This window comes from Littorina saxatilis, linkage group LG11 (genome assembly GCF_037325665.1).
Source record: "Littorina saxatilis isolate snail1 linkage group LG11, US_GU_Lsax_2.0, whole genome shotgun sequence".
NCBI classification, from domain to species: domain Eukaryota; kingdom Metazoa; phylum Mollusca; class Gastropoda; order Littorinimorpha; family Littorinidae; genus Littorina; species Littorina saxatilis.
In genome coordinates, this window is record NC_090255.1 from 28560168 (window position 1) to 28575096 (window position 14929).

Sequence of the window (14929 nt, forward strand, 5' to 3'; positions counted from 1 at the left end):
TTATCAATATTAACCTCTTATTTTTTCCAAGTTTCAAATGGAAGCCCATCAATGTATAATTGTAGTTTTATTTGTGTATGAGCTCTGATAGAATATTAACACAGTTTACATATTTTTCAAAGTTTCAAATGGCAGCCCATCAATGTATAATTGTAGATTTATTTGTGTATGAGCTCTTGTAGAATATTTAAACACAGTTTCCGTGCCCCAGCCCTGCTATCCAACAACAACCATAACCAACCAGCACAAACATACGCAAATGCGTGCAGACTTTCACATGCCACAAAACACCAAAAATGAAATACTGCAAGATCTGAACAATTGTTTGTTGTAGATATTCTAAGCGATGTGTCGATCCTGAGACTTGTTGTGCACAGCCCAACGAATGGTTGTGTGATGCGCCCGCAGCGTGTTGGCGTACATACATGTGCTTGTCACATCTCGCTTTCAGCCTTCACCGCCGGCTAGCCAAGCTGCTTGCAGCACCGGCGAAAAAGAGAGCAGCCTTGCGTAAGTCTCTCCCTGCCAGTAAGCCTCTCCACAACAAGTTCTATGCAAGCTTTAAAGCAACCCTCCACGAGGTGTTGGGTGGTAACTGGGGGCCTTATGTCCCCAGGCAGAATTGCAAGGGCGCGGAAAAGGTTTGGCCCCGAACATGCGGCATGCAGGCCCACCGGTGCGTGGACACGCCCTGGCACACATGAACCAACCCCCCAGGTATGGGTTACCTACAAAGACTCTACGTCCCAACGGCTGACCAGGCGGACGAGGAGAGTGTACTCCCAACGGCTGTGAAGGCGGAAGAGGACCCTTAGTCTCACATCCCAACGGTAAAACAGGCGGACGAGGAGCTCCCAATGGCTGTTTTAGCGGATGAAGATGCCCCATGTTTTGCTGCTTTCACAAGCGCCGGGTTGAAAAGACTCGTCCGCCCTGAGAGGCAGCTTTCCTAGGAGAAGGACACTCGGAAGTCAAACCCGGCCAGATGAGGGCCGATTACCGTGTGAGGAAACTTGTCTAGGATAAGGAACAGTCCAAAATCACACCCACGAAGGCCTACCGAAGACGGAAGACACTGACCTTCAGGGTGAGGTGAGAACCGAGTGTCTACGCATCACCGACAAAATATGGTTGTGTCTACATCATTGAAACGTGATGGTGTCGTCTCTGTGGGCAGCCAGGCAGAGACGGTGCCGGGCCCCCAGCCTTAAAGGGGCCCACCCTCAGCGACTGGTATCTCTGACCCCCATCATGTAGCTGGTACGGGGCAGAGTAAAGCGACCAGCTACAACCTCAAGATCTGTCAGTGGAATGCTGAGGGAGTCCGAGCCAAGAAGCTCGAGCTCCAAAACTTCCTCAAGAACCAAAACATCGATGTCTGCTGTATACAGGAGACTCATCTCAACCCAAATCATCGCTTCTCCATCAGAGGCTACGAGACCTGTAGAAGAGACCGAGATAATGGCCCAAAAGGAGGATTTCTCACCCTGGTAAGGAACACCCATCCAGCGGCAGAAGTCTACTCTGCAGGCGAAGACACAGAAGTCCTTGGAATTAAACTTCTGCTAGAAAGCAAACCATTGTCCATATTCAGCATCTACTCCCCATCACCAAAACTGGTCCGACTCCAAGCTCTTCAGCCTGAAAGAGAAAGGTGGATAAATTTGGAGATTTCAACAGCCACTCTCCCAGTTGGGGCTACCCGAATCTTGACCACAAAGGCAAAGAGGTGGAAGACTGGATCATCACCAATCAGATGGTGCTCATCAACCACCCTGATGACCCCCACACCTACTACTCCAGGGCGTGGCGAACAACAAGCTGCCCAGACCTTGCCATCGCAACGGACGATGTAGCCAAAGTCACGCGACGACAGCTAGGAGGAAGCGACCACAAACCTGTCACCCTCCACATTGAGCAAGACTCTAGGCCTTCCAGCAGAAAGCAGTGCCCAAGCTGGAACTACAAAAAAGCAAATTGGACAAACTTCCAAAGCAAAGCAGAAACAAACTGCAAAAATCTCAACTTCGGGCAACATCACCTATACAGCAAAGTAGAGTTCTTCACTGCAACCATCCTGAATGCAGCAAAGGACTCAATACCCAGAGGCAGAAGGAAGACCTACACCCCTGGTTGGAACAACGAGCTCCAACAACTCCACAACACCGTCACCGAACTCAGAGAGAACATGGAACAGTCCCCTACAGACCAGAATACAGCCTCTCACAACAAAGCCAAAGACCACTTCCTGCAGACCTGCCAACTCCACTGCAGTGAGAGGAAACATGTCTGGCCCACAGGGACATCGCTGCACACCAAGCTATGGGACAGCACTCAGGACCTGGAAATGACAGCCCACTTAGTCAACATCACGGGCCAAAGAATCTAGACACAGCCATCGTCGAACGCTGAAGGAGAAGAAGTTGTGCACAATTCTCTTTGTTGTCTCGGATGTAATGTCCCCGGAACCAATGTTTATTTTTTACTGTCAATGATGATGTGTAGCATTTTCTTTCTGCTGGTCATTTTGTTGAATGTGCGTTGCGTCACTTTTGTAGTCATAAACCTCGTGCATCTCAACCAGTTGGGAGGCTTCTGTCTTGACGTCATTGATGTTCTTCTTGATGTTACGCTTCAGACACATCCTTTTAATTATGACGTATGTGATTACTGCTGACACCTACAAAAGAAGACAAATACAATATAACTCCTTCCTGTACATTAAAATGAGTTAGGCTTGATCAATTATTTATTAAAAAGTAATGTTTAAGAACAAGCATAAAGATTAAAAAAAAAAACAATAGGGAGGAAAACCCTAAATGTATTGATATATATATCTATATATATATACCGTAAAATCCCTAGCAAACGCCCACCCCCCCTCTGCAGATAATTCGGGTAAAAGTAGGCGGTGGGCGTTTGCTAGGTATAATTTGCAAGATAACGTGTCATCACATTTGCACGAGATAAATAAAGTGATACAACCATGTGATGAATGCCATTTGAATGAAAAATAAACACACCGTTTGTTTACACTAATAAAGATCAACGATCTGTGATAGAAAAAAGCAAAAGAAGAAACAACAAGTCGCGTAAGGCGAAAATACAACATTTAGTCAAGCTGTCGAACTCACAGAATGAAACTGAACGCAATGCAATTTTTCAGCAAGACCTCGTGGCAAAGGCAGTGAAATTGACAAGAAGAGCGGGGTAATAGTTGCGCTGAGAAGGATAGCACGCTTTTCTGTACCTCTCTTCGTTTTAACTTTCTGAGCGTGTTTTTAATCCAAACATATCATATCTATATGTTTTTGGAATCAGGAACGGACAAGAAATAAGATGAAAGTGTTTTTAAATTGATTTCGAAAATTTAATTTTAATAATAATTTTTATATTTTTAATTTTCAGAGCTTGTTTTTTTTTATCCAAATATAACATATTTATATGTTTTTGGACCGGCACGGTTGGCCTAGTGGTAAGGCGTCCGCCCCGTGATCGGGAGGTCGTGGGTTCGAACCCCGGCCGGGTCATATATACCTAAGACTTTAAAATTGGCAATCTAGTGGCTGCTCCGCCTGGCGTCTGGCATTATGGGGTTAGTGCTAGGACTGGTTGGTGCGGTGTCAGAATAATGTGACTGGTTAAGACATGAAGCCTGTGCTGCGACTTCTGTCTTGTGTGTGGCGCACGTTAAATGTCAAAGCAGCACCGCCCTGATATGGCCCTTCGTTTGCAAACAAACAAACAAACAAACAAACAAATATGTTTTTGGAATCAGAAAATGATTAAGAATAAGATAAACGTAAATTTGGATCGTTTTCAATTTTTTTTTTTTTTTTACAATTTCAGATTTTTAATGACCAAAGTCATCAATTAATGTTTAAGCCACCAAGCTTCAATGCAATACCGAAGTCCGGCCTTCGTCGAAGATTGTTTGGCCAAAATGTCAGTCAATTTGATTGAAAAATGAGTGCCGCCTCAACTTTTACAAAAAGCCGGATATAACGTCATCAAAGTTATTTATCGAAAAAAAGAAAAAAACTTCCGGGGATATCATTCCCAGGAACTCTCATGTAAAATGTCATAAAGATCGGTCCAGTAATTTGGTCTGAATCGCTCTACACACACACACACACACACACACACACACACACACACACACACACACACACACACACACACACAGACAGACAGACAGACAGACACATACACACACATACACCACGACCCTCGTCTCGATTCCCCCTCTATGTTAAAACATTTAGTCAAAACTTGACTAAAAGTAAAAAGAACACAAGTGACCTTGATTCTTCTAATTCTCAGAATAACGTCAGCACAAACACAGTTTCTTCTCTGGTTTGGAGATCTGGTAGGGTTGATGATTGTGGGCTCATTCTAGTCCTCCGAAGTCAACATCATCGTATTCACTGTCGTCTCCACTCTCAGCTTCTTCTGGAAGAAAACTCGCGGGCACATACCAAAACATGGTCTGCAGCTTCGTTTTCAAGATATTTCAGGGCTTTTAGTTTGTATGTCACTGTATAGGATTTGTGCTTCGGCATGGCTGAACATAGCAGGCAAGTGCTTGTCAACGAGAGAAGTGTTAAACACTCTTTAAAAAACGTCACTGAACGACTTCACTGTGGGACATGACGTAATGTTAATCTAACCCCCCCCCCCCAAAAAAAAAAAAAAAAAAAAAAAAAAAAGAAGAGGCGAACCATCGAACAGTGTGCACAAATCGTAGATAAAAGACTTAAAAGAGGCCGACTGTCTTAAAACTTTTCAGTGACGTCGTTCAGTGACGTCGTTTATTGAGAGTTTAACACTTCTCTCGTTGACAAGCACTTCCTTTCTAAGCTTATGTTCAGCCATGCCGAAGCACAAATCATATCAATCAATCAATCAATGAGGCTTATATCGCGCATATTCCGTGGGTACAGTGCAGTGATGCCGTGTGAGATAAAATTTTATACGGCCAGTAATTGCAGCCATTTCGGCCTATTATTCCAAGTCACACGGGTATAGGTAGACAATTATTAACTGTTCCAAAGCAATTTTGCCAGGAAAGACCCTTTTGTCAATCGTGGGATCTTTAACGTGCACACCCAATGTAGTGTACACGGGGGGGAGTTCGGACACCGAAGAGAGTCTGCACACAAAGTTGACTCTGAAATAAATTTCCGCCGAACCTGGGATCGAACTCACGCTGACAGCGGCCAACTGAATACAAATCCAGCGCGCTACCAACTGAGCTATATCCCCGCCCAGTGACATATTATACAGTGACATACAAACTGAAAGCCCTGAGATATCTTGAAAACAAAGCTGCAGGCAATGTTTCGTTATGTGCCCGCGAGTTTTCTTTTGACAGAAAAAAGAATGAGAGAGTGGAGGGAACACAGAAACATATTAGAACAGCAATACGCAGGGGCGGATTAGGGGGGGGGGGGGGTTACAGGGGTTCCGGACCCCCCCCCCCCCCCCCGGCTGTCCAAAAAAAAGAAAAGATTTAACACTAACTTTAAAAAGAAATAATGAGTGGCTGCTGACACCAGTTGATCATGTTTAAAATCAAGGATAAGCCATAAATTGTTCATAAAATAGCTAAAACTCTTCAGCTTCCGGGGGGCTTTGCCCCCCAGACCCCCCAACAGGGCCTTGCCCCTGTACCCCACACGGGGTCTACCCCCGGACCCCAGGTTACAACACCCCACCCCCCCTCTTCCTTAAATGCTCCGCCCCTGATACGGGAAAGAAAAGGAAAAATAAAAGTTGTCTGAAAGACCGCCAGTTAGATCTGAAGAAGTTGAACAAGTTGTGATGGAATACTTGGAAGAGGGTCTCCAAACAAGAGAAGAAACTGTGTTTGTGCTGACGTTATTCTGAGAATGAGAAAAATCAAGGTCACTTGTGTTCTTCTTTTTTTTCTATCACAGAACGTTGATCTTTATTTGCGTAAACAAACGGTGTGTTTATTTTTTATCAAAATTGCATAAATCACATGGTTGTATCACTTTTTTTTCTCGTGAAAATGTGATGACACTTTATCTTGCAAAGGGGTGTATACCTAGCAAACGCCCACCCCCTACTTTTTCCCGAAATATGTGCAGATATATATATATTTTTTTTAAATGTTTTCAATTTTAAAGGCACAGTAAGCCTCCCGTAAACCTTCACAGATACTGTCAGGCTTTTACACACAGTACAAACACCCTTTCATTTAAACACTCACCGCTTGAGAACATCCTAGGTGCAAGCAATTTTCAAAGAATCTATTTTTGCGTGGTTTATCTTACCCCTAAGCCATCGTGAACCCGTGTGATCCAGTTTCCCTTTTTCACAATGTAGTCGTCAGTTTGTAATTCGCTGTGAGCTTATCTACAATAGCACGTTATTATGTACCTCTGATTATGCACGAAACAAATGGCTGTGGTTCACAAGCACTCTAGCGATGGCTTTTGACTGTTCAGAGGAACTGGCGATAGGCATAAACCGTCGTCCGCTACGAGAACCACGACCTTGCGTGATCCTGCTTCCGGGCTTTTCTTTTTTCAAACTTTCAAAACTTCGAATTGTACTGATCTTGTCTTGATGAAAAAAGAAGTCTTTTATGATTTAAGAATGTTTGTGTAACAAGCTGTCAATTTATTATTTAGATTTTAAAAGTTAGGTCTAGCGCCAAAACGCACCACGGTCCGATTGTATGAGGAGACAATCCGCAAAATTAATTCTTTGAAAATTGCTCGCTCTTTACGTAGGGCACCTAGGATGTTCCCGTTCGGTGAGCGTTCAAATGGAAGGGTGTTTGTACTGTGTGTAAAAGCCTGACAGTATCTGTGATGGTTTACGGGAGGCTTACTGTGCCTTTAAAGGAGGTTACTTCCCTTAGTCACGGTATGGTTCGCAAAATATGCCAAAAGTGTTTTGTTTTTTTGAGAAATGCATAAAAAAGTGTCAGGGTCGGCGAGAAAAATAATGTCGGTCTGGTTACCCTAAACCAACATATATTTGTATTTGGCCTCAGTATTATGTGTACTCTTCAGCTTTAAATGTAGAGGGTGTGTGGTTCTAGGTTACACTCACTGAACAGAAACAGATGGCAGCGGTGAGTGTTGCAGACCACTCAAACCCATAGGCCTGCATGACTGGACTGCCGATCGTCGGTCCAAAAAAAAGTCTGCAAGAAAACACACATGGGGACAAATTCACGTACTGCAAGTTTTTGTACGACGGGGAAAAAAAGAATACATGTTCAGAATGATTTTGTTTCTGGAATGTACGTGCCTGTCTCAACGGAGCTAAGAAAATGAATCATACCGTCAGTAAATAAGGTCGCGCAGGTGTTTCGATATGGCAATATTCACTTTCTAATACCCTTCACTATAACCAAGAACAAGAGAGGTAAATATTTAGCATAGTCTGACGTTGCCAATACTCACCGAACTCAAGACTCAAAAAAAAACAAAAAAACAAAAAAAAAACCAACCAGTAAACCTAATTTATATCGGCCCTGAATCAGTTCATGTGATTGGATTAAGCGATCATTTTTAATTTGTTTCGAAACGTGCAACGGTAGACTCCTTAAGCACTATTCATCATCGAGGCTGATTTTAGATTGGCTTGCTTTTGAGGTGCGGAAATAGAAAAAAAATATCCATGCCAATCCCCCGCCCCCCCTCCTTTTAGTATTGGTGTTGGATTTAAGAGTACAGACTTTACGCGTTATCAACAACGCAAATACTATAAACCCGGATTAAGCAAATGTTGCAAAAACGAATAATGTTGCCTGAATTTTTTGAAAACACTCTAAGGCAAAAAAAAAAAATAGGTGTGGTTACGGTAACATAGCCAAAAAAAAATAGGGTAGGTAGGTAGGCAATCACTTTTTTTTTTTTTTACTTTTTTTTCTAATGTGTACAAATTAAACCTACTTGACAGGGAAATAAGTGTGCGACACGGGCGCTTTCGCTTTCATTGCGTTTTTTGCACTCGTTTTTTTTGTGTTTTTTTGACAAATGTAATAAAAAGTTATAGGATCGGCCCCTAAAAATAGGGTAGGTCGGGTTACCGTAACCACACCTATTTTTTTTTTTAGGCCTAACGAGATCTCGACGTGCACTAGGTAAAGTTGACAGCAAAACCAATTCTCTGTCCTTGAGTAATAAAGATCGTTTGTTCGTTTGCTATTCCTCTGTCTGTTTGTCTGTCTCTCTGTCTGCCTGTCTCTTTATCTCTCTCTATCTCTGCCTGTTTATCTATCTCTGTGTGTCTCTGTCCGCCTGTCTGTCTGTCTGTCGATCTGTCGATCTGTCTGTCTGTCTGTCTGTCGATCTGTCTGTCTGTCTCTCTCTCTCTCTCTCTCTCTCTCTCTGTGCCTGTTTAACCGTCTCTTTTTGTCTCTGTCCGTCCGTCTGTCTGTCTGTCTGTCTATCTGTCTGTCTGTCTGTCTGTCTGTCCGTCCGTCTGTCTGTCAGTCTGTCTGTCTATCTGTCTATCTGTCTGTCTCTCTCTCTCTCTATCTCTGTCTCTGTCTCTGTCTCTATCTCTGTCTCTCTCTCTCTCTCTCTCTCTCCATGAATTCTAGCTCTCTCTCTCTCTCTCTCTCTCTCTCTCTCTCTCTCTCTCTCTCTCTCTCTCTCTCCATGAATTCTAGCCATCTTACCCGCCATGGGTGGCCGCGGTATACAAGCCAGCGACCATGCCGTCCACATCACTACCCTCTTCCAACCCCAACTGTCTGAAAACACACAAATGCTTACACATATTAAAGGCACAGTGCTAGTGCAGCCCACAGCCTTCGTTTTGCGTTTTTGTTGCAGCTGAGTGCATTTACAGTTCAAACATTTTCCTATTGTAGTAAAACAAACCCAAAACTACCCAAAGACGACATCTGTGAAGCTCGACAGTTTCTTGCTCACGCGAGTACATAAATTAACCTAGTTATTACATGGCGTTTGGTCGGAGTTCGATTCAACTGAGTGATTCCGGCCTCCATTTTGTTTTACACAAACTCATGATGACGTCTGACATAGTCTGCTAGTGACGTGTACTTTTGTGCATGATGTGGTGATCTACCTGATCTAAATCTAGATCCAAAAATAGGTCAAGAGCAGCCGGGTCCGAGTACGAAATTAATTCGTAAAAAAATCGCAGTTCTTGACTCTTTGGGTGCAAGTCAATGGAACTTGGTAGTTCTTCTAACGGATAACTGCCTGAGGTATGACCAAAAGCCCCAGGGGCTCCGTGCACCTGGATTTGACAAGTTCAGTACCTTTAATTAAGAAACAAAAAGGTTGAAAACAAACATGTGCATTCAGGCCGACTTGCAATACATACACACACACACTCGCACATGTACACACACGCACGCACGTACACACACGTACACACATAATACACGCACACATTCACACCCACACAGATACACACACGCACACAGACACACACACACACACACACACACACACACACACACACACACATACCTTGCCCCAGTACACATAGAGTGCCAGCTGGGTGATAGGATGGCTCCTATACTCGCTCCCATTGTGAACACACACACAACAACTAGCCATAGCTTTCTGAAAGAAGAGAAAGCAGCGCATAACTGGGGTATTCATTCCAAAACCAAATAGACTGCCGAACGTTCCAAAATAAAATATATTGGAACATATTTTATATATTTTTGATATATGATATGTTTTAATACATTTTTAAATATATTAAATATATTATGAAATAATTCTAAAACATGTTATTTAATAGAATATATTGTAAAATATATTATAAATAAAATCCGTTTTGACAGATGCGGGAGAGAGCAGCGTAGGCTTACAACTGAAGTCTAAAACCGATCCTGACAGACGAGAAAGCATCGAATAACTCAAGGACAAAATGAACCTCAAAAGACATCAAGAAAGAGGCGGATAACTGACGGATAAAATGAATCCTGTAAGACGAGAGAGGAGCGTAGAACTGACTGATAAAATGAATCCTGTAAGAAGAGAGAGCAGCGTAGAACTGACGGATGAAATGAATCCTGGAAGAAGAGAGAGCAGCGTATAACAGACGGATAAAATGAATCCTGTAAGTAGAGAGAGCAGCGTATAACTGACGGATAAAATGAATCCTGTAAGTAGAGAGAGCAGCGTATAACTGACGGATAAAATGAATCCTGTAAGAAGAGAGAGCAGCGTATAACTGACGGATAAAATGAATCCTGTAAGAAGAGAGAGCAGCGTATAACTGACGGATAAAATGAATCCTGTAAGAAGAGAGAGCAGCGCATAACTGACTGATAAAGTGAATCCTGGAAGAAGAGGGAGCAGCGTATGACTGACTGATAAAATGAATCCTGTAAGAAGAGAGAGGAGTGTATAACTGACGGATAAAATGAATCCTGGAAGAAGAGAGAGCAGCGTATAACTGACGGATAAAATGAATCCTGAAAGAAGAGGGAGCAGCGTATAACTGACTGATAAAATGAATCCTGAAAGAAGAGAGAGCAGCGTATAACTGACGGATAAAATGAATCCTGTAAGAAGAGAGAGCAGCGTAGAACTGACGGATAAAATGAATCCTGGAAGAAGAGAGAGCAGCGTATAACAGACTGATAAAATGAATCCTGTAAGAATATAGAGCAGCGTATAACTGACGGATAAAATGAATCCTGTAAGTAGAGAGAGCAGCGTATAACTGACGGATAAAATGAATCCTGTAAGAAGAGAGAGCAGCGTATAACTGACGGATAAAATGAATCCTGTAAGAAGAGAGAGCAGCGTATAACTGACGGATAAAATGAATCCTGTAAGAAGAGAGAGCAGCGTATAACTGACGGATAAAATGAATCCTGTAAGAAGAGAGAGGAGCGTATAACTGACGGATAAAATGAATCCCGGAAGAAGAGAGAGCAGCGTAACCACTGGGGCATAACATAATTCCTGAAGGAAGAGAAAGCCACGCATAATTAGGATATAGAATTAGGCCCGAAAGGGGAGACAGCGGCGTACGACTTATAGTATAAAAGCATTCCTTTTCGTTACAATATCCTTCCCGCTCCATAATCAACCCTATTTAAGCACACACACACACACACACACACACACACACACACACACACCCACACACAGAATATAACTTCACACTTACGCGTGCAAGAATGGCAGAAGAGGCGAGGGCCCAATGAACAATACTGCCACGGACAACGTCAAACCCCCTCCAATCAAAAAAGGGTATATGATATGCTGAAAAAAAAGAAACGCATCTCATCGTTATTAGTCAACATAATGTTATCTCCCGTCGACCGTGAGAAGCAAAGAAGATACAATTTGACATTCACTCGCGAAAACTGTGTACAGAACACACACACGAAACACACAAACTGTGTCTGTGTGTAAAAGTGTGTGTCTGTGTGTTTGCAGGTGTGTCTGGGGTGTGTGTGTGTGTGTGTGTGTGTGTGCGTGCGTGCGTGTGTGTGTGCGTGTGTGTGTGTGCCGTGTGTGTGTGTGTGTGTGTGTGTGCGTGCGTGTGTGCCGTGTGTGTGTGTGTGTGTGTGTGTGTGTGTATGTGTGTGTGTGTAACAGAATACATGTCATAAGCGAATATGTAGACATACAAGACGTGTTTGTGTGCGAGCGAGTGTCTGTGTGTCTGTCTGTCAGTCTGAAAATAAGCTAGTTGAATCACAACAATGCTAGCAATAGCTATCACTATGCAGACTCGTACCTTCCGATCGCTGATCCAACCGAAGACAATGGATAGGGCCGTGTAGGGTACTGTCAAAAACAGAAACACAGCTCCTACGGCGACTGCTGATATATGAAACTGAAACAGACGAACAACGTCGTGTCGGAAATAACTCTGGCGCGTTTTACATTCAATCAATCAATCAATCAATATGAGGCTTATATCGCGCGTATTCCGTGGGTACAGTTCTAAGCGCAGGGATTTAAAAAAAAAATTTATCTATTTTTTTAATTTTGTTATGCAATTGCTAACGCCCTGACCCAGGGTCGAACTCGCAACCTCTCGCTTCCGAGCGCAAGTGCGTTACCACTCGGCCACCCAGTCCCATTCGCTAGGGAATTGGTGCGTCCCTAACTCACGAGCTCCGATGTGCACATGTTTTGGGACAAATGCATTGTATCGAGCCTTGTATCTGTAGCTCCAACGCACAGGAGCCTTTCTATGATAATAATGATAATAATAATGAGAGCTTATATGGTGCGAATCAGAGTAAACTATGCTCTCTGCGCTCTACATATTTACTACGAATAAAACCATTACATCAAATACATACACTGCATTCTAACAAAATAACGTAACAATAAACTTACAGCAACTCATTATGTACGTATGGACAACACCATGCAATACATGAGCAACCCACAATAAATCATGTACACTGAACATTGAAAATTCCCGATGCTGCAGGGGAGACGAGTACGTCATCTTCGCGAGAGCTTCACTGAAGCAGACGCAGGACACGAATTAGAAGAAGCGGAGGATCACGCTGTCTTCGATGCCACGCCTATTTTCGCGAGAGCTTCACTGAAGCAGACGCAGGACACGAATTAGAAGAAGCGGAGGATCACGCTGTCTTCGATGCCACGCCTATCTTCGCGAGAGCTTCACCGAAGCAGACGCAGGAAACGAAACAGACTGTGGAGCGGAGGATATCACTTAGGCCCGGTGCTCACCTATGTAACTTCAGCAGGACAGACGACGCACTGCAGATTATCCCAGCCCGCGTGAAAGGAAAACAGGCCAAGTACTCGTCATAATCCCTATCGCAGCATCAATAATATGCAGTGCGTCGTCTGTTCCGCTGAAACTGCGCAGGTATATGTTGCCCCTTATGTCTTCGATTCCACGCTTATAGGCAACGTAAACGTCAGCACAAAAGCTAGACGTCGTCACGGCGCTAGTGGTAACAGTTGGTTTATTCATCTAGCGCCCTGGGTCTATCTGTGTATCTTCTTCTTGTCGTTCGCTTTTTTGCGATTTGCGTGGATCTGTGGTTGGTTAAGGTGCGCCTGTTGGCCCAGATCCTCCGACTTCAGCCCTTAGGTTTCTTTCAGGGTTACCCCGCCCTTAGTTCCTGGCTCAAAAATCTAACCCTGGGAACACATGGGGGATTTCTTACCGAGGGTCCCACCCCGGGGCTAGAGCTTTTAATGCGGCTCTTACTCGCATGGTGTTACCGTCATCGGACTCGTAGGGCATTTATAGGGTAGTCAGTGCCATCTGCCAACCCACCCCGTCCTGGTAGAGACACCGCTAGTTGGTCCGGGACTGCTTATTCTATATTCGCAGCTGGCCCCCATATCTGGGGGCCGTTCCCCTATCCGCCACCTGGGGACCCGCCGGGTTGAGGATAGTCGCCCCCCTACTGAATTGGAAGTATTCTGTTCACGGCATCTGTATATAAAGGGCAGGTCTCCCCATTGAGCGCGTCCCTGCGTCCTTTTCGCACTAGAAGCCGAAAGCACGTACTAGAAATTCATGGAGGGGGTCCTGGGACGCACTAAACTTACAAAGAGGGGGTCCCGGGACGCACTCAATTTGCTCTGTCGTGCATCCCGTATACTCTTTTCAGACGTTAGTCGTCAGCTATGTCAAAGTCCAAACACAAGTTATCCCACTTTCACGCGAGAACAAAGTGTTAGTGTGTGTTGCATTTGACTTGGTATAGTTGAAGTGTCCTCCTCGAATATTCTGGTAATAAAAAATAACCCAGTTCATATCACATTATTTGCGATCACAATGCGTTATATGTAAATAGGTGGTATGGAGACCCGGGACTCTTAGGACCCTCTAAAACTCTGCTAAGGGGGCACATGGACCCTCTTAACATTAAAAGTGGGGGTCCCGGTGTAGGATCCCCCCTCTGAAGTAGTCCCCCGGGGGACCAATTCGTGGCAAAAACTGCTCTATAATGGTCCCCCCTTAGACATCCAGCCTCGTTGGCTCACGTAAGTGTAGCCTATGTAGTCACCTGGCTGGCTATAGTGGAAAGGTTACTTTTGGTGGTCACATTAGATATTATGTTTTTTGGAAAGTTCGTTTTATTTGCAGCCACAGTTCGGTAAACGACAAATGGCTAAACCCAACCACCTAAGAATGAGAAGCGTTTTTGTAACATGACCCATATTCTGCAAAAATGCAGCCATGACGCAGGGGGTAGGTTACAAAAAAACGTCATGTACCGCTTGACTGCATACGGATATAAGCAAATTATACCTTAAACGAAAGCTAAAGATTGTTGCCATCAGACAGCAAGTAAAATGCCTAATTCGTATACACAGTTTTATTTTTAACAACATCTGTATAACATGCGGACGACAAAACAGGAAATGCCATTTTCTCAATCGATATGTATAGCTAACTGAACGCCTGGTTGAAACCGCAATCAAAAACAGCTTTGTTTATTCTCACAGCCAGAATTATTTTACATCAACAATTGTTAATTTACCGAGGAAAACAACAGTCATATAAGATAAATAATGGATGATTCTGAATCAACTCCGAAAACCGAACCGGGTCGAAGCAAAAAAGAGTTTACACATACACAGGCTTGAAAAAGGATAATTTGGTTCAATATGTTAGATTTTTACCCATAACGTTAAAGATCAGCTCAATATAAAAGGAAAGTGATCATTGTAAAAGGATTTTGCTATCGCAAAATAATTCAACTTCCGGTTTTACCACATGGCGTCCATAATATTATCAATTTATTACATAGCGTGCATTTGTCAGAAATTATACTAAATGTTAGAAGCGATCTTAAAGTGAAAGTAACGTTTAATAAAAGTATGCGCATTTACTTATTGATTGATATATGACTAAAATAATGGACATGTAATTTACACGTACAACACGACATTTTGTACACTACCTCTCTAATAAAAACGCGACTATGACCGAC

At 43.4% G+C, this 14929-nt stretch overlaps 1 protein-coding gene across 1 annotated transcript in view; it reads right to left on the reverse strand.

Moving 5' to 3' along the window:
- Window positions 1-14929, reverse strand: part of LOC138980190 (MFS-type transporter SLC18B1-like) — a 32599-nt gene continuing 17670 nt past the window's right edge. Inside the window, exons 7-12 of the mRNA XM_070353024.1 lie at window positions 11728-11826; window positions 11152-11246; window positions 9489-9584; window positions 8666-8740; window positions 7087-7180; window positions 1-2680 (exon numbers count right to left, since the gene is read on the reverse strand). Coding sequence (XP_070209125.1) covers window positions 2489-2680; window positions 7087-7180; window positions 8666-8740; window positions 9489-9584; window positions 11152-11246; window positions 11728-11826 — 651 coding nt within the window. The 3' untranslated portion in view covers window positions 1-2488. The remainder of the gene's footprint in view (window positions 2681-7086; window positions 7181-8665; window positions 8741-9488; window positions 9585-11151; window positions 11247-11727; window positions 11827-14929) is intronic.